The sequence below is a fragment of the Parasteatoda tepidariorum genome, chromosome 2 (assembly GCF_043381705.1).
Source record: "Parasteatoda tepidariorum isolate YZ-2023 chromosome 2, CAS_Ptep_4.0, whole genome shotgun sequence".
Classification (NCBI taxonomy): Eukaryota; Metazoa; Arthropoda; class Arachnida; order Araneae; family Theridiidae; genus Parasteatoda; species Parasteatoda tepidariorum.
In genome coordinates, this window is record NC_092205.1 from 97797516 (window position 1) to 97820351 (window position 22836).

General features: G+C 29.6%; 1 protein-coding gene across 4 annotated transcripts in view; it reads left to right on the forward strand.

The window, feature by feature from the left end:
- Positions 1 to 20881, forward strand: part of LOC107449752 (guanylate kinase) — a 39831-nt gene extending 18950 nt beyond the window's left edge. For 2 of the 4 annotated variants that reach the window (XM_016065392.4, XM_016065391.4), the window contains exons 2-8: positions 12936 to 13079; positions 13832 to 13873; positions 14681 to 14777; positions 15696 to 15834; positions 16701 to 16785; positions 17818 to 17903; positions 19439 to 20881. In XM_016065392.4, the coding sequence (XP_015920878.1) occupies positions 12936 to 13079; positions 13832 to 13873; positions 14681 to 14777; positions 15696 to 15834; positions 16701 to 16785; positions 17818 to 17903; positions 19439 to 19471 (626 nt within the window). In that variant the 3' untranslated portion in view covers positions 19472 to 20881. Of the gene's footprint in view, positions 1 to 9743; positions 10080 to 10409; positions 10832 to 12935; positions 13080 to 13831; positions 13874 to 14680; positions 14778 to 15695; positions 15835 to 16700; positions 16786 to 17817; positions 17904 to 19438 lie in introns of those variants that run through there. The other 2 variants (XM_016065389.4, XM_016065390.4) reach the window with 2 other exon arrangements.
- Positions 20882 to 22836: the final 1955 nt, after the last annotated feature.

Consider the following 22836-nt stretch of genomic DNA (forward strand, 5'->3'; position numbering starts at 1 on the left):
TAGATAGATAGATAGATAGATAGATAGAACCATAGATAGATAGATAGATAGATAGATAGATAGATAGATAGATAGGTAGATAGATAGATAGATAGATAGATAGATATAATGCCGGACCTCTATTTAACGAAGTCGCTAAATCCCGATAATAAATTTCGTTATTTGGAAAATTCGTTAAAAAGAAAACCAACTTCTGGAAATAATTCAACAACATAAAACAGGTTTCAAATTCCTAAACCCTAGATATAATTAAAATAGCAATTGATACACCTTTATCTTGTAAACTAGTATCTACTATCTATTTTATAAATCTTAACGATAAAAGAAATCTGTATAAAAAGCAAGAATAGAACAAAACATTATTCAGTGTGACACTATCATGCCTGCATACATTTTCAGCTAAAAAAAAAGCTTAATTTATGTATTAAATTATAGTTGCATTAGTTATAAAAGTAACTGTAAACATACATTACCACATGCGTTCTTTAGTTTAACTGCTACAAATAAAATCAGTTAATTAGAACTGAGTTTTTCGTTTGAAATGTAAACAAAAGGGAAAGGGATTTTACTGCTTTCTCTAAAAGTTAAAGGGCTACGAAAAACAAGTCAAAGCCATTTCCCCCATACAAAGCGTTAAAAAGTTTGAAATGTTCTGAAATATTTTGGGAAATAAGGAAAGTGGATCTCAAAAAAAGTTCTTTCAATAGAAAATTCACTTTACTATTTGGAAGTTATTTTACGAAGAAATTTCTAAAATGTTCTTGGTTCCTCTAAAAAAAAAATCGCAAAATAGAGAAATTCACAAAATGGAAGTACATTAAATAGAAGTGCGACAATATATATCACACTACAGGACACCCTGTTGAAAGTTGCTTCCACCCTCTAGAATATTGAACTATTTTGAACCAGTTCATATGCAGATCTTCTTATCAGTCTAAAAGTGAAACCCGGTTTGAATAAGTGCCAAAGTCATTACTGAATTATGAATCGAAGCAAACGCAACTCACTTAATTCAAATCACAACTAGCTTGAATCAGTTCATATACAGTACCACAACTTCTAATCAATTGGAACAATATAATGAAACAATTTATTTTATTGCGCATTGAAATAACTGACATGAATCAGTGCTAAAATTACGATACGAGTCAACAACTTGCTTTAGTAGTTATCATGATTTATAAATGGAAATGTTTAGCTGAATAAACAATTCTACTCTGTACTAATATGCGTCTCATTTTTAGAATTTATTTACGACATGATTTTTTTTTTAAAAATTAAATTCTTTATCGCTGACTTTGATATTCCTAGTACTTTAAGTATGTGTGAATCTTCGAACAATAGTATTTATCCAAGATAAGATATAATGTTTAAGTGTCTTCCATTTGCAAGTAAGAGAAAAAGCGCCGACTATTATTTACTCTGTTATGTCAACCATAATGTTCTAAAAGTGCCTATTGCTTCAAAGTGTAACAATTATCGGAACTGAAAAATGCCGACAGACAATCAACCAGACTTTTATCGAAAGTGTTGTTCAATGTTCTTTATCTCATCATTCGCGCGGAATCAATTCAAAATTACGCGAGAGCAAGTCCTTCAAAAAAAGCCGGAACCGTTTTGATAAATTTCAGGGACGTAACCATTACTTTTTTAATACCAAATCATGAGGAAAAGAAATGGCTGAAATCGATTAGAAGAGAAAGCAGAAGACACAACCTTCGAATTTACATAAATAAACAATAATTATTGTTAACAAAAATTTAAAAAAAAAAAGGGTTTCAGGAATCTTTGGGGAAAAAAAGCAATAATGGTGCTTGTCAAAAAATTTTATGCAAATTATAGCCACTCAAGGAATTTTAATAATTTTACTATTTTTGCATATGCATTTTGACCCCCGCTTTTATAAGAAAAAATAAGTGGCTTAAAAGGTTATATCACTCAATACATTTTGTATAATTTCACTTCAAAAGATCTATTTCTACCAAATATTTAACTTTGATACTTTTGCTTGTTTTGAAGCATCTTGACATGCATTCAAATCTTCAATTCAATGTCATCTTTAACATTAGCGTGATAAAGTCGCAACGTAAATTGATAGATCTTTTAAATCATTCAGTCATTTTAGGGACACTTGAAATAAAACATGGAAATGGTCAAATAGATATATATGAGGGCCGGTATAGCCTGGTCGGTAGGGCGCTGGGCCCATATCCAAGAGGTCGTGGGTTCGATCCTCGCCGGCCGAAGACTCCCCGTGTAGTAAATGGTGACTGATGCACGTTAAATCTGTCGAGTCTCAAAGTCCTCCATGTTCCCACAACAAATCTGGGGGTACTGATACAGGAGTTTCCTTGTCTTCTGGATTGGTTCAAAATTACAAGGCTACGGAGTTGAACATTAGTAGTCGTAAACCCATGAAATTGGGTCGGCTGTTCAACGACGGTTATAAAATAAAATAAAATAGATATATATGAGCAGCGATGGCTCTGAGGATAGAGCGTTCGTCTTCCAATGAGGCGAACCGGGTTCGAATCCCAATCGATACGAATTCCGCATCCGGCTTCCACCGACCACAGTGCTGAAGTGAACTATCCTCAGTGGTAGACGACGGATCATGGGTTAAAGTCCCCTTGCCGTTAGGCAAACCCAGGAACGTCTTTGTGGTTTTCCTCTCCATGTAACGCAAATGCGGGTTAGTTTCATCAAAAAATCCTCCACGAAGGCAAATTTCTCCCAATACTTGATCCAGGAGTTCCCTTGTCTTCGGGATTGAATTCAAAATGACAAGGCTACGGAGTTGAACATTAGTAGTCGTANAAAAAAAAAAAAAAAAATTGGGCCTGCTGTTCAACGACTGTTATAAGAAAATAGATATATATGCGTTTAGTTTCTTGACCCGATGCATATATAAATATATGTATCGGGTCACGAAACTAAAAGTATACATGTAGGAAACAATTTCGAAAGGTGGATTCAATGACGCCAAATTCGACCTATTAGCAGATGTAGATTATTATATTGTATATTGCAAATATGATTTCTCCGGAGAGAAAAAATACCCCATTTTGACTTGTAACTCTTAACATTTTGATTTACAGTGAGCGCTGTAATCAATGCAATAAGCAATTTCGTTTCAAATATTTTTTTTTCCTTTGAAAAAAGAAAAAGAGACCACAGTCTTTTTTTTTTCCTGAAAAAAAAGGGTATTTGATGAACAAAACTCAACCTGCTGACCAATGAATGACTGTTAACCTACGAATGACAGTAATAAATATAGAACATTTTAACGTTTACCTCAACCAGTGTGCTGAAAAAGTATAAAGGTGGTCAAATATTTCGATGAAAGTTTCCAAAAAGGTATGAAATGTTTTCAAAAGGTACCCTATTTGATCCTCAGATTCCAACCGTAAGAGGACTGCACTTAACATCTTTTATTGAAACGCTTACTCTTTTATTGCAAGATAATTGCACTAAAAAACACCTATAGATTTTTTCATTATAGGTTCGCAGAAGGGGCAGTAAAATGATGTGGCAAAAAGTTTAAAAAGGAGATATCTGGAAAAAATAATCATGTTTGATACCTTAAAAAATCGATTTAGGGACACCCTACTTGACCCCCGAAATCAAGTGTGGGTCGAGGTCGAATTTGGTTTCATTGAACGTATCTTTTGAATATTTTACACGAAAGTATTTTTAGATTTTTGAGCCTATGATTATTTATAGATACATATATTTGACCATTAGTGGCTGGGTGGCGCAGTTGGTTTGTCGTCGGCCTTCTGAGCCCAAGTCTGCGGGTCCGATACTGGCCCAGATACCGAATTTTCGGAATACAGAAAATCCTTAGTGGCCATGTCGTATGATTATGCGGCATGTAAAAGATCCCTGGAGTGCCTTATTGGCTCTTGGCAGTTCCGGCAAAATTAAATTCCTAGTGCACTTTAGCATCCAAATAGAGTCTCGGTGCTGCCATCTAGTGTGGCAGAAACTAGACGTCCAAATTAACATGGCCAACGGTATCTCACCCATTGTGGTGATCCTAAAAGAGTAGATACCACTTCTGGAGAAGGCACTAGGTCTGGTCATCGGGAAGACTGATTGTGCAACTCATAGGAAATAAAAAAATATTTGATCATTCTACACTTTTTAGACACCGGTGGCAGTCGATAATGGCGTCGCTGTTGGAGAACCGGCAGAAGTAAGCAGCCGAGGGAGAGTTCTTCAGCACCCATATTTTCGAGTTACTGCATCCGGTGTATTTTGAGACCATTTGGCTAACAGTGACTATAGTAAATAATAAAAAGGCAGTAAATACGTAGTTATAATAAACATAAATAATGGTGAAAGGGTAGTAAACATGTCGTTTGAGAGGCTGTATGAAAGGAGCTTTCGACTATTCTCAACCTTCATCTATCAAAATGTACCCCAAGATTGAATCGTGTTAGCATGTATTATATAATAGTCAATTGATGTTTAATAATCGTAGTGGTAGTTACTCCAGATTGCGCCCCTTCCAGAATTTTATCGTCCCGCAGTGGACTGATCGTTAAGACACGGTTCCCAGCAGTTCACCGAAATCAAGCATCACTGGCTACGGTCAGTGTGCGGGTGGGTGACGTCTGCGTAGGGACCGAGGGTGTGCGGTATGGGTCCTCGTTAAACTGTGCTACCGTAAAGTGCTCGACTTCGCGTACAGGTCGGCGGGCTACCGAAGCTACCGAAGCGGAAATTGTGATGGCATGTCTTCGGATCATCCTCCGGGATGTTTCCCAGACCGTCGCCAATAGCCCATTGTGCAGCTCTAGTGCGACGTAAATTAACAACAACAACAACAACATCCAGAATTTTATCAGGGATGGAATTCGATGACCCGATATCAATAGTTGCCGTACTTGCGAAAGATCGTGAGAACTGTATTAAGTTCACTGGATTTTGAGCGCTTGTGGTGAGAGCTGTATGAAGTTCACCGAGTTTTGAATGCTCGTCGTGAGAGATGTATTGAGTTCACGGTTGTGTGTGTGTGGTGTCTCTTGTGTTGCTATTAGCAGTCGAGTCAATGTAGGATCTCGTTGCAGTGTAAATGAGACTGATAAGCAACAGAGCGAGAAGGATATAATGTCACAAATAGCAAGACAAATGTGGATCATCCATCGAAGTGGCTCTTACTTTCGAGTATCACGTCACCAATGTGGCGAGACGGTTAGCGACAATGTCAACCTTCATCTATCAAAATGTACCCCCAAAATTGAATTGGTTTTGGCAAGTCTTATATACTAGTGAATTGATGTTTAGTAATCGTAATGGTTGTTACGCCTCAAGGTAATAAAGACAAGTATTAAAATTAAAATAAAAAACATTCTAACACACTTATTACCTTTTGTTTTATTTTATAACCGTCGTTGAACAGCTGACCCAATCTTGGGTTTACAACTACTCATGTTCAACAACGTAGCCTTGTAATTTTGAACCCAATTCAGAAGACAAGGAAACTCCTGGATCAGTACCACCAGAGGTATGATTTGCTGGAGGGAACATGGAGGACTTTGTGACTCTACAGATGTAACATGCACCAGTCACCATTAACTACACGGGGGGAGTCTTCAACCTGTGGGGATCGAACCCAGAACCTCTTTAAAAATATACTAATTTAAATGATAATTCACAAAATAAACTTTGTTTCGCTACTCTATTTTTTTAAATAACACAACCATGTCGCCTGTTTTAACAATGCAACTCTAAATGACAAAAACAAATTTTCACTTTAAACTCATCAGAATTACTCAATATTGTTTATATCTTATGAGATGTAGAAAATTTGAGACTGAAAACTATATTATTTATTTATTTTTATTGAAAAAAAAGTAATCCGTTTGAAAATATCGCCTCACACAATAAGCTGTCGTAAGCAGCTGTAAACTGTCTAACCGGAAGTCGTGAATCTCGGATTTTGTTTTTGTTTAATGTATTGAAAACACCATCTATACGCAGCACGATAAATCTGTCATGGCTGAAAGTTCTTTCGTCGGTTGTGGAAGTTAGGAGATAGGAGTAACCAGCTCAGGTGATTTTCACGTCGTCTTACCGTGATCAAATTTCGTGGCTTACGTATGGATAGAGCCCTGAGAATTGGATATGTTGCTTCACCATGGTTGGATAATATAAGTCCATCAAAAGAGTTTCCAAATAAAATAAAAAATCTTAAGAATAATTTAATTTTAACCAAACTTTTGAAAATACTTTAAATCAAAACTTTAAAAATAAGAGTTCAGTAAAGTTATTTTTAATCTCTCTTAAATGAGAACGATAAAATGAAAGTACATCAAGGATGAGTGTTGCGCCATCTTGCGAGAGGCAGGTGATGCAATCGTTATCGTTCTAAATCTAAAGTGATCACAAAATACACGTAATGAAAATTTTGAAATATGTTATTGATAAGAAAGGAAAACCTGGCAACCGTCAGAGGGCATATCTGTCATTCTCTCCCCCCTTGCGAAATTTCCAGAGAGTATATTTCAATGAGTTGTAGTAGTCACTACCAAATACAGGCTACGATATCGGGTGCAGTTGAAAAACGTGAAAGAAAATAGTACGATGTGGAAACAATTACCCATGAAGATAAAAATAAATAAATAAGAGTAACAACTTATTTTAGATATTAGTTTATTTTTAAAAAAATACTCCCTTGACTAATCATTGTTTTGCTTTCGAATTTTTCCTCAAAAAAAGAAAACTCCATAAAATTACGTTTTTTTCCCCTTAGTTCTACTTCCCTTTTCCTTAATGAACTGAAGCAAAACTTAATTATATAAATTAAAAATGATTTTAAACGCGAGTACGCAGATTGGTATATGCCAAAATTAACTCTCACCGCCTCAGGGCGATTAAGTAATAATAATTTATTCGTGAATCGCTACTTGAACTTCAATTTTTTTCCCCGAAAATGCAGACTCTATGCTCAAAAACGCGCAAATTCTCATTATGTTCACTACACCCGGTAACGCAGTTACCATCCCCAAGACGTTCTGGTTATTTTAAGCTACTTTTAAATTTCAGAGAGACTGTTTGTTTATCAAAAGTGTATTTCAAGTTAATTACATAGTACTTTTTCTTTAAATCTATGACCGATAATATTTCGAAGTTATTATCATTATGATTACAATTATTTCAGATTTATTTTGCCTCCAAAAATGTTACGTTTCTTAATAAATATAAATTTTATGTAATTTATTGGTCCAAAAACTCAATCACTAAGTTTCATTTGTGAAAAATGTCATATAAAATACCTAAATTTTACATTAAACTTGTGTTCAGAGGTCGGGAAAATTTTTTATCTTAGAAATGAGCGCAGTATTGCTCATGACATTTTGTGAAATGCTTCACAAGTAATGCTTGACTTAATATCTATAATGTTTTAAATAATTCAGAATTTTTAATTTTTGAATAAAAAATGGCCTCATGTTTTGTAAAGTGACCACTCAGAAAAATGCTAAAGTTTTCGAATAATAATGAATTTCAGTATATACGAGCCCGAGATAACACGGCCTCATCATAGGAACACTATGGATCACGATCAAAACTTAGGTAGTAAAAGTTTTTCTAAATGGGTCGCCAAAAACGTGAACAAAAATTGTAATTAAAGAAAAGCTAATAAATAAACAAGTGTTTCTAAGCAAAGATTTACATTGGAAGGCTCAGGGGATACTGTACTGCATCAAATTCAATGCATGCCAAAAATATCCAGATCATGGGTCTCCGTACCATCGAAGAAACTGTGGAAGATTCCAGCTGTTTTCTGCTCAGTGTAACGCAGATGTAAGTTAGTTACATTTAAATAGTTCCCCAAAGAAAGTGAGTTTGTCCCCTTTTTTTCAAGGGTGCCTTGAGCGTTGCGTTCAAAATTACACAGTAGAGGAAAATAATATAGTTGCCAATCTTCTATGTTTAGGCTATTCAGTGATGAAATAAAATAAAATGTATATGGTTGACTAAATGTAAACAATAACAAGCTTCTTAAAACTGGAAAAAAATTAGAAAACTTCCGGTGTATTCTTCCGCTTATGTTATTTTATTATTTATTATAAAGCCAATTAATCAAAGGCCATCATCTGAATCAAAAAATGATTTTGTACAGAGCACATAAAAAATATTAAATAATTTTAAAAGTTCCTGTTTTTCTTTTTTAATCTATTTATTTTTATTGCATGCAATTATTTTTGGAAAAACGATTCTTATAATTGTAGTTAGTTGCATATGTGTTCCAATTTGCACAACCTATTAAAAAATGTTGATTCAAAGCAAATCAATATGTATTTCATTTGTGTGGGGCAATTTCAATTTTGGAAGATATAGATATTATCAGATATCTTTATAATATCTCAAAGTTACACTCCTATAGGGAAATATTGATAAAACTGATAAAAAAAATATCCATTAATTAGAAGACACTAAACATCAGTCATAGTTTAAGAAACTTTTTGCAATAAGTTACGATTTTCAGTTACGATTAGTGGCGAAATGGGTTCTAAAACGGCACTTGTAAGAAGGGTTAAGCAATAAAGTGGCTCAGTTTATGATTTTTTCTGAATCATCTCTAATAGAAGTTCATAAATCTAAAACTGGCAACTAGGCAAATTTGCCTCTACTTACATACATGATTGTTTTTATTATTATTATTTTTTTTATGTATATAAAATGAATTTTTTAAAAAATGCAGTTTTTTAGACGAAGTTTTAGATTTGCATAATTTAAAGACAGTTTTAAAAAAGTATTGAATAATTCCTATGAAATCATATTAAGGTTATTTTTCTAATATTGCGTCAAAACATTTTATTAAAAGAGAAAGTTGAGCTGATACTAGACAATGTGTGTAGTAAAAAGGATTTGTTGAAATATCTAAAACTCAAAAATGCGAGCTCCGTAAAGACGAAGACTCGGTAGGCCGCTCCAAATATTTTTAACTTTCAAGTTATAAACAATCTATTGACTGAGAACTTTTTTAATAATCCAGTTCATAGACTTGATTTTAACTCATTGATCTTTATGGGGTAAAAGTTTTGTTTTTAAATATTTTAAGTAATAAAAAAATATAATAGTATTTATTAAAAAAATAATTAACTGAATTTATGAGAAAATGTAATTTAATTTCTTTTTTCCTTTGTAAATACTAACATTCGATATTGTCAGTTTGCAACGTACATTGATGTGTGTCTGACTACAGGAAAAGCAACATACGTATAAAATTATTTACTTTTAGCCAGTCACAACATATATTATCAATATATTGATAATATTTCTCAGAATGATACCAAACAATATATTGACATTTGAACTTGAAATTTAGGAAAATAAAAAAAGAGCAAAAATAGGGGCGCAAAATTTTAAATGATCATATGCGCACCCCATTCCGGTTTTGTCCCCACTTGGTGATCCCCACTTGATACCGATTTGAACCCAACCAGTCAACACCAGTGATTAAATAAAAGATACAAAATGGGTCAAATGTGTAATTAAATCGTTTGTGTTTATTTTTCATCCATAAATAGTTTTTGATCCCAAATCAGACTAAACCTTATCTTGGCGGGACTTAGACCTTCACTGCCTCTCGCTGGATGCGATTGACAAGTCCCGTGACAAGCAAATGAAAAAAAGGAGGATCTGATACTGTTTGTTTACTTACTTTTTTTTATCTGACTCGCAATCAGATAAAAAACTGTAAGTGTAATGTTGGTGAGAAATTATATCCTTCTGAAGGATGCCCAACCGTGAGAGAACTTTTGGAATCCCCGCCCCCAAAAGAATCATAAATTTAAAAATCGTTTGTCCACGTGAAGCCGGCGTGCTTAGGTCTTTGTGGTCAAGCGTAATCAGTGCTGCCTGCGAGAATAAATATCGGGGGAGAATGACGTTCGGAATAGAGCGTACTTACAAACGAGTTTGCTTACGAAACGATCATTTGGTTCAACGTGGTACATCCGAAAAGATGGCGTCTACTATGCAAGCGATCCCAGTTCACAATAGCGCTAATCTTCACGATTTTCCATGGAATTGTCGTTATCCAAGGAATAGTGATTGGTTCTTTGGTAAGTAAAATAATTTCCCTTGTTTTTAACATTTTTATAGAGATTCTATACATTAATTGCGTTAAAAACTAAGAATAACCGTAAGTTTTTGCCTCGATTTCGTGAGTATACGACAGAGATTTTTTTTCATTTATTTTTCTTACAGTTTTACTGCTTTGAACGTTTTATTTAATAACTTTTCCAACTGTTACCTGTTATTTCAGGTAGAAGTTAAAGTTATGATTCCTTGTATTGTCTATTTAACTAAATTGACTTTAACGATCATTTTTAAGCTTATAGCTCACAAAAACGGATAAATATAAGTATTTAATAATCGAATGATTTTAAAACTTAAAGTAAGACAAAAGAGAGCAAAAATTAAAGTGAAGAGCGTTTCAAAAAAATAAATTAAAAAATATTTATTGTCTCAGTCATTGAATAAAAACTTAACTCCTACTATCATAACTAAAAATCTAGAACGTCAACAACCGGACGTATAACTACACTTTTTTTATTTGTGCATGCTTTTGTATAATTTTAATTGCGTCGAAGAAATAAATCGAGTTTTTATTAAATTTACTTTATAAAATATATGATTGTAAACACTTTAACGAAATTAGTTTCTTCCCGTAAATCCTTCATTTCCCTTTTATCAAACTGCGAAAAAAATATTACAACTTCCTTAAAACTTCTCTCTACAAAATATCCCATGGATACAGGAAACTCCTTCATTACAAATCCCTACGAAAATGGAATTGTTGATTTTAAAAAAGGTAGTAAATGGAACAATTGTTGTTTTCAAATCGATATTTGCTGCACTAAATATTTGAAGTCAAAGTAATGCAGTAATTCTTGTAAAAAAAATCACCTAATTCTTCTATAAACACATCATTCATCAAACTATTTTAATATATTTTAAATTTAGTCTTATTTTACTCATGGTGCTATTTTATGCATATATTTTTTATGGTAAGGAATAATCTGAAACTATAATTTGAACCAAAACCTTATATGAATACTAATTATAAATTTCACATTGCATATAAAATTAGTATGATAAGAATTCTGAAATTTAATGGTATTTGCAGTGCCAAAAGTAAATGTGTTTCACCTTGAAATCTTTAAACTGAAATTTCAAATTATAAATGGACATTCATTTTATGAGAAATTTAAGTCTGTTATTTTTGGTGAAGAAAATGAATTTTTTTTTGGTTGTTCCTTTTCCCAAAAACAGTCTTATTTTCACTTATTTATAAAATTATGAAAAGATTTTTCACAATTCCTTTCATTAAAAAGTTAGAACCGACCCCTGACATTTTAGTTGAAAATATTTAGTTTTTCTATTTGTCTGTAAATTGTACTAAAACACTTATATTTCACAATGAAATAGTTGTAGTTTAATCAAATATCTAAATCGCCAAATTCTGGCAATAAATGACAGAGGTGTGCAGGATACTAAAATAGTCGTCAACTCAGATATAACTTATAGCCAACCCAGGAGGCATCACTTTATATAAATACTTAAAAATATATATATATTTCTCGTAATGAAAACTTTTTGGTGCTATAGTGATTCAAGTTGGAGTGAAAGTACTGGTATGGAAATACAAATGTAAATCAGTGTTCTCCCTAAGCGTTTTCAGTAGGTCGACTTCTCCTTTGATCCCAAAAAATTTGCCATTTTTATGTAAACAAATTGTCATCCCCTTAAAAACAGGGCCTTTTATTCATATTCCAATTTGAAAAAGATTAATTCACTGTTTAAAAAATAATTACTTACACCTAGGTAAAATTATCTGTGTTTATAAGGTTTAATTCTGATTGCTAATTGCAAATATTTACTTTGGTAAGACTATTCTCCACTGATTAAATATTTACAGGCATCTCTTTTTTTGGGTGGGTGGGGAGGATATTAATAGATTTTGATTTTTAAAAAAATGCATTTGTAAATAATTATGATGTAATAAAATGTTCATTTTCTCATCATTTTTAGTTTTAAATTATAGAAAGAAGCTTTCAAGTTTTATAAACTACAAATTTTTCTTTTTGATAATGAGAGAGAATTTTAAATATACAAATGAAATAGAATGAGAGGGTAATTTAAAAATTGTTGGGGATTAAATTCAGTTCTTAGGATGTAGTATTATATATTTACAGGGTTGCCATCCATAGGGAAAACCTAGAAAAAACAGGAAATTTAAAAATCACCTAAAATAACAGGGAATTTTGTTTCATTTTAAAAAATGGCGAACACTCAAAGCGCAATCTATGAGATATTTAAAGATGATATTTCAGCTATACTAAACACTAAACTATTTCATTTACTATAGCATTATTTTAGTATGTTCAGCTGTTCCTTTTTTTTCTTGTAAGTTTTTCCAGCAATCATAACTAATAAATATAGTTAGCCCAATATAGCTCACAAGAGCACAGTAATTGTGTTTCCTTTTAATATATTGTGTATAATATGTACAGGGAATTGTTAAGTGAGATGTGAACTTTCAAAACTCAAAGTGCCTTTTTCTGAGAGGAAGCGCCCTTTCACTTTTTTAATCCTAAGGAGAACTCTGTATAAATATTGGTTCTTTTTTATTTAACTAGGTACTAAGCAAAAATATTAATGGTTTCTTTAAAAAGTACTGAGAAAAATTATGTTTTATTATGCGTTTGAACAGATTTTAATTCTGTGAAATAAATGGGTTTTAAGTGTACCAGGTGCAAATAAACAAATGGTTGATACATTGATGACAAAGCTTGGCAATCCAGCTATGAGGCAAGTGAGAAGTAATTTTTAATAACGAATCGCTGTTCAATTTCAGATTTTCAATCTTGCATTTTGTGTCAATAATTATTCTAAAATTGCACTTATTATTTCAGGTAATCTGAAATGGTACACAAAGGAAACAGATTCCTCCCTTCCTCGACCAGTGGTCATCTGCGGACCTTCTGGCAGTGGAAAGTCTACTCTTTTGGGAATGTTGATGGCTGAATACAAAGACTGCATTGAATTTAGCATTTCACGTGAGTGACTTGCTTGCACGTAATTGCAAGAGAAATGTATGTTTGTTATCCTGCATTCTAATGATAAGAGACATCAAAATTTAATAATCAATGATCATACTAAAATGAATCCTCATATCGTTGTTTTTTGTTATTACTAATTCTTCAATATGTGTGGTGTAAATAACCAATAAATAATAACTTAATCACAAATAAATAATTTCGAAAGTTAAGTCATTATTTTTTAATGTGTGGTATAAATTTTGCACATTTATGAAAGATAGCTTAAATCTAAATTATCATTTTATCACGTGATTCATTTAACCATGAATAATCAGTAGCATTAATTATCTAACTAATTTACAAATTCAGAAAGAGACAAAATAAGTTAGTAAAATTTGAAATAATAAATCAAAATAGATAATGACTAAAATGAAACATTTATCAATTAATAAATTATATTACTAAGTAAATAACTAGAATAGATAATGTTTGCTTTGTATAAACTGCAATAGTACAGCATTTTCAGTAATAGCTTAACTGTAAATAAATAATATCTTAAAAGATACTGTAGCAATTTAAGTCATATAAATAATTAAATAAGAAATAAATCATACAATATTAGCTGACCATAAAGATAATCTTCCATTATTTGAGAATGCTATAAAATTTAATTTAATCAATCTGCTTTACTAATAAATATTCTTTTTAATTTATGAGTTTTGAAAACTATTGGTTTATAATAGATGAATAATCTAATTTATCTTTTACAGATACTACAAGATCACCAAGACCTGGAGAGAAGCATGGTCAACGTGAGTTTATTATTTTTTAATTTTATTACTTTTGAGTTTATTAATTTTAATTTATTAATTTTAAATTTGGATACTTCTCTAATTAATTGTTGTAAAGTTACATATAGTGTCAATTATACCGGTTTCTATGGTCAGTTTTTCTATCTAAGTCATCTTCTCTATCTAAATGTTTATTTTAATAGTTTCATTTTCTTATTGTAATTAAATCTTATTTCATTAAATTTTTGTTTCTAATTTTCAATTATCCCAAAATCCTGAGCATCACGTCTCCTCGTAAAATTGGTTTGTCAATCTTTTTCTTGGCAGTTATTCTTATATTGCCTCAAATTTCACAGTATTTAAAATATCCCCTTTTTTTTTAAATGCAAAAAAAAAAAAAGAATTATTGCCCATATTAGAATATTCTTACACATGAGCACTTAAAAAAACATTCCGTTATATGTTGGCACCAATTTCGCTTATGTGCTACAAAATCGTAAAAAATTGGAAGGTACAATTCACTACTAAAAAAAAAAAATAAATAAATAATTCTATAGAAAAAGAAATGAAAGAAAAAATTTATAATTTTGAGCCGAATTGATTTAGAAATTTAGTTTTAATTTTTGAATTACTACTGAATCAATTTTTTTTCCTAATTTGTAAATATTCATTGTTTATGGTAGAGATTTGTATTTTAAATAATGACATTTTTTTTTTACTATTTAATGTAAGTTATTTAGATTTTTAAATTAAATGTTATCTCATTGCTTAATGTTCATATTAAACACCTATTGCAATGTTGCTGATAAATATTTTTTTTCTTCACAGATTATTATTTTGTTGATAAATCCGAAATTGAAGATGCCATAGCCAGAGGTGGTTTTCTGGAATATACAGAATTTTCGGGCAATTATTATGGAACTTCGTAAGTTACATTTGAAATTTGCCTATATGTATATGTGTGTGTATATAAAAGTTCAAAATGTGGAGAAAACATAGAAAAATTACAGAATAATGAAGAAAAAAAATTATTTTAAAAATCCTCCATCAGCTCACACAATTATATCAGCAAAAAAGGAGTGCTTTCTAATATTGTATCAATATAGCCAAAGCAAAATATATCAATACAATAGTGTGAGGAGCACTCAAAATAGTTTTTTAAGCCAAAATAGAATGGAACACTTTAAGTAATAAATTTAACGTGAAAAAAAAAACAAAATAAAATGTAAAGAAAACACAGAACAAAACATAAAACTAAATGTATGAAGCTAGTAGCGAATTCAAATGAACTTACATGGAATGGAAATTTTCAAGAATGATTTAAAATATTTTCGTAATAAGATTGCCAGATTACAAAATATGAAGACAGAAGAGCAAATTTAGGTTATATATATATATAATTTTTTAAATAACTAATACCTTGATTTAAATTTCATACATTTCATTTTATTGAATATTATGTGCAGTAATTTAAATACACACTTATGATGATTTTTTTTTCTTTTCATATTTATATCTATTTTAATAAACTCGAGAAATTCTAGGGCAATTAATGATGTAACCTAATATGGGAAATGTAGTTCATTGTTTAATTTTAGATTGAAAAAGTTTTAATTTGCTATGAAAATAGTACATTGGATTAATTGTTTCATTTTATTGAGTGTTTAATAATTACCAGTTAACTTACTTGCACACTCCTATACTTTTGACTATGTATAGATAATGTTGCTAACAACAATTCAGAATGTCAAAAGACATTTAATGATTTTCTAATTGTTTTCAAATTATTAATAAATGAATGTTTATGTAATGATTTGCTATAAATAAATTTCAACTTTTTTAGAAAAAGTGAGATCAACAGAATTCAGAATAAAGGGAAGTTGTGCTTTTTGGATCTTGAAATTAATGGTGTAAAAAACATAAGGAAGACCAGCCTGAAACCCAGATTCATTTTCATCAAGCCTCCTAGCCTTGAAGTCCTCGTAAGTTTAAACTTATTTTGCATTCATAATAATAATTTTTAAAAAATTTCATATAAAATCACCCAAAATAACAGGGGAAATACCGGTAATTTTGTTTCTTATTTTTGTCTTTTAAAAAAAAGTGATTACTCAAAGCTTGATATTTCAGCTATACTAAACTATTTCATTTAGTTGAATACTTTTGAGAATCTATTCATTGTTACTTCAAGCGTTATTCAAATTTAACCGGAAAATGTTAAAAGCACAATTTTTATAATACCTTTTTCTTTCTTCATAATTTTAAAGACAGATTTTCTTAAGTTTAAACAAATTTTGACTTCAAATAATTTCATTGTGTGAGAGTTAAAAAAAATTTTTTTTTTAAAATTCACTTTCTCCTTAATTGAATTTTCAAAGATCGAAATCGTCTAATGATTTTTTATTGTTTTGCTATCTTTGGTTTCAAAATGGTAGTAACTATCTTGTTTATGTTCTTTAAAATTAGTATTAAAATTTAGGGATTAAAACTCTAAAATCTTTTTTAGAATGTAAATAAAAAACTGAATTTCTAACATACTAAATGTTCATACACTTGTTAATGTAAAGAATTTGTGAAGGATTAATTAGCAATTTGTGATGGGTTCAAAGAAAACTAGAAAAAAAAATATTTAAATGCTTAGTTTTTGCTATGCTTAGTTTTTTAATGTGTTCTTTTTCATTTTTATGTCACTTTGAAATAAAGTTATTAATTTTAAATGCCCATTGAAAATGTTAATGAATGATCTGAAAAGCCTCTATATTAAATATAGACCCACATTTAGTTACAAGTTCTAGGAACCTGTAATTTCCAATCACTGGTGTTATTTAAAATGATTGTTTTATTTTAGGAAGAGAGATTAAGAGGTAGAAATACAGAAACTGAGGAAAGTCTCAGAAAGCGATTAAACAGAGCTAAAGAAGAGCTTGTTTATGGTAAGTGTACTATCATCAAAGATGAAATTCAAAATGTTATGTTTAAAAATATCTACGAAATAAACTTGCATTGATTATTTTACAAAAATAGTAATAACAACAAGATTAGTATGAGAACAGGGGTCTGTCCTGGGAAAATCTACTACCGTTTAGCGGCACTTTCTTAAATTCAACTTAAGATAAAACGGTAGTTTCACAAAATACTTTTCAGAAAGCAAGATGTAAGATTCTCTGCCTCTTAAAATTTTGTTTTTGTATCCCCATAAAAAACTATAAATTCGAGAGTTTTTTAAAATGAAACAACAAGGTTCTCTCTTTATTAACTCTACAGGAAGTCAAAATTCGAACATTGTCTTTAATATTACTGTAAATTTATTCTAAAAATCTTTATTTTTTTTATGAACATTTTTTTCCCTTTGAAACTTTTTCCTGTATGACCTAGTCGAAAATGCTCTCATAATGAAAATAACTTTTAGTTCTAGTACTGTTAAATGCAAGTTGAAATTTAACTATGGACAATTTTTAAATTTGGATGCAATTTTAAGCTCGAAATTTTACAATAGCAAAATTATTCTTTGATGTATGGGGAAAAATATATAAAAATTTACCAGTCATGAATGATTTTTATTTGTAGTGACAATATTTGAATTTCTTATTTTACCATATTTTGGTGTTGATTTTTAATGTAACTTTTAATTATTATGTCTACATTTTCACAAAATAGGTACCTCTAAAAAAAATTAGACCCCTGGGGAAAATCTTTTTTAATTATTTTAACAAAAATATTTTTACTATTATAAATTGTTAGTATTTTAACCTTTTTGGTTTGTATTCATATTCCTGATGCTCTTAAAGAAATTTTCTCCTTTATTTCTAAATTTGTGAACAGTAGTCTCTTTTTTTTTTTCACTTGTTTTCCATCTGTCAATTACTTGTTTTTTAAAAGAAAAAAATTGACTTTTTTAACTAGCAAATGAATTTTTAATTTTGATGTTGATTATTTGAAATTGAATGTTTTTTATTTATTTTCAGGAGAGGCACCTGGAAATTTTGATTTTGTGATAGTCAATGATGATGCTGAAAAAGCTTGTGAAGAGCTGAAAAATTATTTGCGTTCAGTAAGTATAGCATACTTGCCATCTCTCCTGTTTTTTAACAAAAAATCCTGTATTTTACGACCTGTTTACCCGTATATTCTCAAATTTCTCCGTGTTTGTTGAAGAAATTTTAAATAAAAAAATTTGGTGATAAAATATCCACTGATGGCAAAAATACTTCTCCTATTCCTCAACAGATAGTGCTATTGCCAGTACTGCAGTATGTTGAGAGTTAATAGTTTAAGTCGAGCTGTGATGGCTCGGGGGATAGAGTATTCTCCTTCCAATGAGGTAAACCGGGTTCGAATCCCAGCGATGGCTGGTCAATACAAATTCCGTTTTCCTCTTCATGTAACTCAAATGTGGGATAGTTCCATCAAAAAAGTTCTCTACAGAGGCAAATTTCTCCCACTATTTGATCCAGGAGTTCCCTTGTCTTCTGAATTGGGTTGTTGAACATTAGTTGTCGTAAATTCGAAATTGAGTCGGCTGTTCTACAACAGTTATGAATGTCAAACAGTGGTTTCTCAAATACAAAATTTACGCGTCGTAAAAATTCTAAATGTAAAAAACTGGAAATAACCAAAAAAAATTTTTAGAAATAGATAAATAACTGCCAAAAGCAATGGTAATCAAATGATTTACAGTGAAATTGTCATAAATCAAAGAGTAAAAACTTAATTTGAAATTCGGGTATCTTAAGAACATTGTATTAAATATATCTGATTTTAAAAAAGTTTGTGGTAATGGCCAAAAAGCAATATAAAACTAAAAAAAAAAAGCAATCAGAAAATTATGTGGATTTGAGAGAAAATTAGCTTGAATTGAATTGTTCTTTTAAATAAAGTGTAATCTGTATCAAAAAGTATGTGGAGTGGAAATTTTTTATCCAAAGAGCAAATGAGGCAACATTTCCTTCACACACAGTTCAAATTAATCCTACATTGATTTATAAAGTTTTATTTAAATTAGGAGTTTTATTTATTTTTTAATATTGACATATTTCTTTCATCCCGTTATTTAATTTGCGTATTTCTTATATAAAAATGACTTATAACGATTTTACATTTTTTATTTCTGCGGGAAACTCATCAAGTAAATTTTTTTTGCTTACATAATTATTTAAGTCATTTTTTGTTGCATTTTTTCACACCCTTTTTATTTAATAATTCGTTCTATTAAATGTAAACTTATATGCTCAAACATTTTTTTTATTTTCAAAGCACTGTGCTGTTCCAAATATAAAAAATATTTGCTTCAATCTGCTCCAAAAACCAAATTTATTTACTCCAAAATAAATTTTTTTCTGATCCAAAATGCTACCGTACCATCTCTGAAAGTATGTCGTTGAATCAAGCAGCATTTGCGTGTTTCATAAAATTTTTTAAAAAATGAAAAATTGTTAGGTATTTAAATTGCATGTGGAAATAATTTACTTTCTCATACAAAAGAGGCTTGCCTTCTTAAATTTTAATTCAATGAATAGATTTATTATTTAAGTATATATTTTTCTTTCTGCAATATCATACTGATTTTGTTTTTCAATTTGTTTTCAGGATCTTGAAATGCTGAAGAATCAGAATCAGTAGCTGCATCCAGCATGTTTTTGTATATAGCTGTTAGCATCACCTGTAAATCTCAAAACTACATTGTATCACACTCACGCAGGGCAAATTAGCTTTTAGAGGAATTGTGTTCTCTTTTCATCCTTTATTTATTGTCTTCATTAATTTATTGTTAATTTACCCTCATCTAGTATTTTTCATGATTTGTACTGTGCATTTTACCCCCTTTTCTTTCCCCCCCTTTACTGCTGTGATGACCATTTGGGAGTAACCAACATTTCTTTGATCATTAAAGATAAATGACATTTTCATTGTTATTCAGTAGCTGTATTTGTTATTATGTGCTGGCTCACATGCCTTTTTTTTATTTGCTAAGATAGTTTTTTTTTAAAACCATTTTTGTACTATTTGTTTTTTTTTAATTGATTAATTAACTCAATCATTTAATGACACCCAGTTTTTGTGTATATCAAGAAAAGCTTTAATTTTTTTTTTATAAACATTTTGAAATAAAAATATTAAGTGGATGCATCCTCTTTTGGTTAGGAAATAAAGGGATGCTATTTCAATTATTATTTTGTAAGTTTCAAGTTAAGCAAATTATTTAAATTAGAATTTAATTTATCTTAGATACAGAGATAAAACAATCCTTAAATATGCATTTTCTTTTGTATCTAAGAGTTTCATTTAAAAACTGAAAGATCCAGACTTTTCTGTTTATCAGTTTTTTTTCTAAGTTTAAAATAATAATTTTAACAATAAGAAGTGTATAGTAAAAATATTTTTTTAAAAATTACATTACAATTTTGGAATAAAAAATTCTACCGTATTAATTAATGTTTTAAATCTGTTTTAAATCTTTTTCAAGTTAAATAATATCCTGAATAATCTAGTTCAATAATACCCTTTCAAAATTTATTGATAATCTGAGATAGATTTATTTTAAACCTTTAAATTATCTTATTTCATTTTCCTAGAAAAAGATCTTAACAGTTTAAATGATGCATTTTTAGTTGTCTAATGTTTCAATTTAAATTAATTTGGTTTATTAATATTTAGTTATTATTTTTATCAGTGTTTCTCACTGATGAGACATCAACATAAAACACTTGCGTATGATGTACGCATATTTGTTTGAACTTTTCTTAGATATAAATATTTCATAATATTTTTTTTTTTAATGCAGACAGAGAGCATTTTGTATTGTCAAGTAGAGATGTGTTAAAGAATACATTCTTGAACTCTCTATTTTTTGTTTTGTAAGTGTTACTACTTTTAACAAATAAAAAGAAAAAAAAATGACATGCTGTGATGGTATTATTATTGTAACATTGTTGAATGGATTACAGTTTTGCAAGAGCAGAATAACCAGAACTGCAATTATAGTGTAATTGTATACTCATTCGTTAAATAAAGTTACAATTTAAAAACTTAGTTATGTTTTTTTCTTGATTTTTAATCATCATTAAATAGAGTTGCCCCACCCCAGACAAAACCTGGAAAATACAGGGAGTTTAAAAATCACCTAAAATAACAGGGAATTTTGATTTTTTCTTTACAAATTAGGAAAATACAGGAAATTTTGTTTCTTAATTTCATCTTTTAAAATTTGTGACCACTCAAGCTATGAGATATTTAAGGATGATATTTCAGCTGTACTAAACTATATCATTAACTTATAGCGATATTTAAGCAGGGTTTGTTGATTTAAATCAAATGATTTTTTTTAAAAATATCATTGATTTAAATCAACTGATTTTTTAATATATATATATTGATTTAAAAAGTTAAAAAACAGTGTTTTAAATTATTGATACTTTTATTATTTATTTTCTTAGTTTTAAAATTTATCATTGCTGCATTAATTAATTTTAGCTAATGAAATTGCTTTCTTTCTTGGCAAGTGTTGAATTTCAACACATTTGAAATTACATTTTTAAAAATCTTTTGATTCTTGAGATTGAAAGTACAGATTAAAGTAAACATTTAAGTATTTTTTTCTCATAATATGTTTATAGTATCAGATTTCCTATAAAGAAATTTTGTGAAAAAAAATTTCAATGAGTATATAGATTTAAAAAAAAAATTTTTTTTTTTAGCTTAACTTATCTATTTTGATATAGGATTAAAAATGAATAATTTGATATAAAAATATATAGATTAAATATTGATTTATTTTTTGATGAATGACTACATTTATAAACACAATCTGTTACATTTATTTTGTCATTTTAAAAATCAAGAAGGAAAAAAAAGAAATCACAATTTTAAATTAAAATTATGGTTTGGTAATTCAAACTTTGTTTTAATAGTTAAAGAATTCTTTAAATTCTCTATTTCATTTAGTCTTTAAATTTCAATCATGCATTTGTTTCAAAATGGTTGCTATGTATTATAAAGAAAAATTGTTTTAGGTAGTTAGAGCTTCTAAAATATTCTTATAATATAGTTTTAATATAAATTTAATTTTCATTAAACATTATAAAGTGTTTTTAGTCATCAATCAAAGTTCTTACTGTGTATTTGAATTTAAAAAAAAATCACAAACCCTGTATTTAAGTAATATGTTCAGCTGTTCCTTTTTTTCTCTTAAGTTTTCCAATGATTAAAACTAGTATAATAATACAGTCGGACTTCTATCTAACGTACTTCTATATATTGCGATTTTTTTTTCTATGGAACCAATAACATTTTGGAAATTTCTTCGTAAAATAACTTCCTAATAACGAAGTGAATTTTCTATTTAACAAACTTTTCTTTGAGATCGACTTTTCCCATTTCCCAAAATATTTCAGAATTTTTCAAACTTTAACGCATTTTATGGGGGGAAATGAGCTTGAATTGATTTTTGCAGCAACTTAACTTTTAGAGAAAGCAGTAAAATATCTTTCCCTTTTTGTTTGCATTTCAAAGGGAAAAACTCAGACGAAGAGGATTTTCTTATTAACAATTAAGCTTAAGAACGCATGTGGTAATGTACAGTCCGCAAAAAAAAAGATATCACCCTGAATAACTTTCGTTCTAATGATCGGATTTTCACGAACTAAGTGTCAATCTTAATGGTTCCTGGGGGTGACCTCAAATATTCTAATTAATTAAGTTACGAAATCAGACACAAAAACGTACTTTCTCCGAATAAACATATATTTTTTTTACATATTTGGATTTTTAACCTTTAAAATATAGGGGGTAGCAGCAATCTAGGAAATATGGTCCCCATAGTTTGGTCAGGAGAGCGATCCAAAGTTCGTACCCCTTAATGTTCATTTCACTTTTTACGTTTTTAGTCATATTTTCAAAACTAATAAAGCAATTTAAAGAAAATTGCACCCAGTCATAAAACTCATTTACCCAAAGATAATTTCATGAAAAAAATAATTTTTAATAAT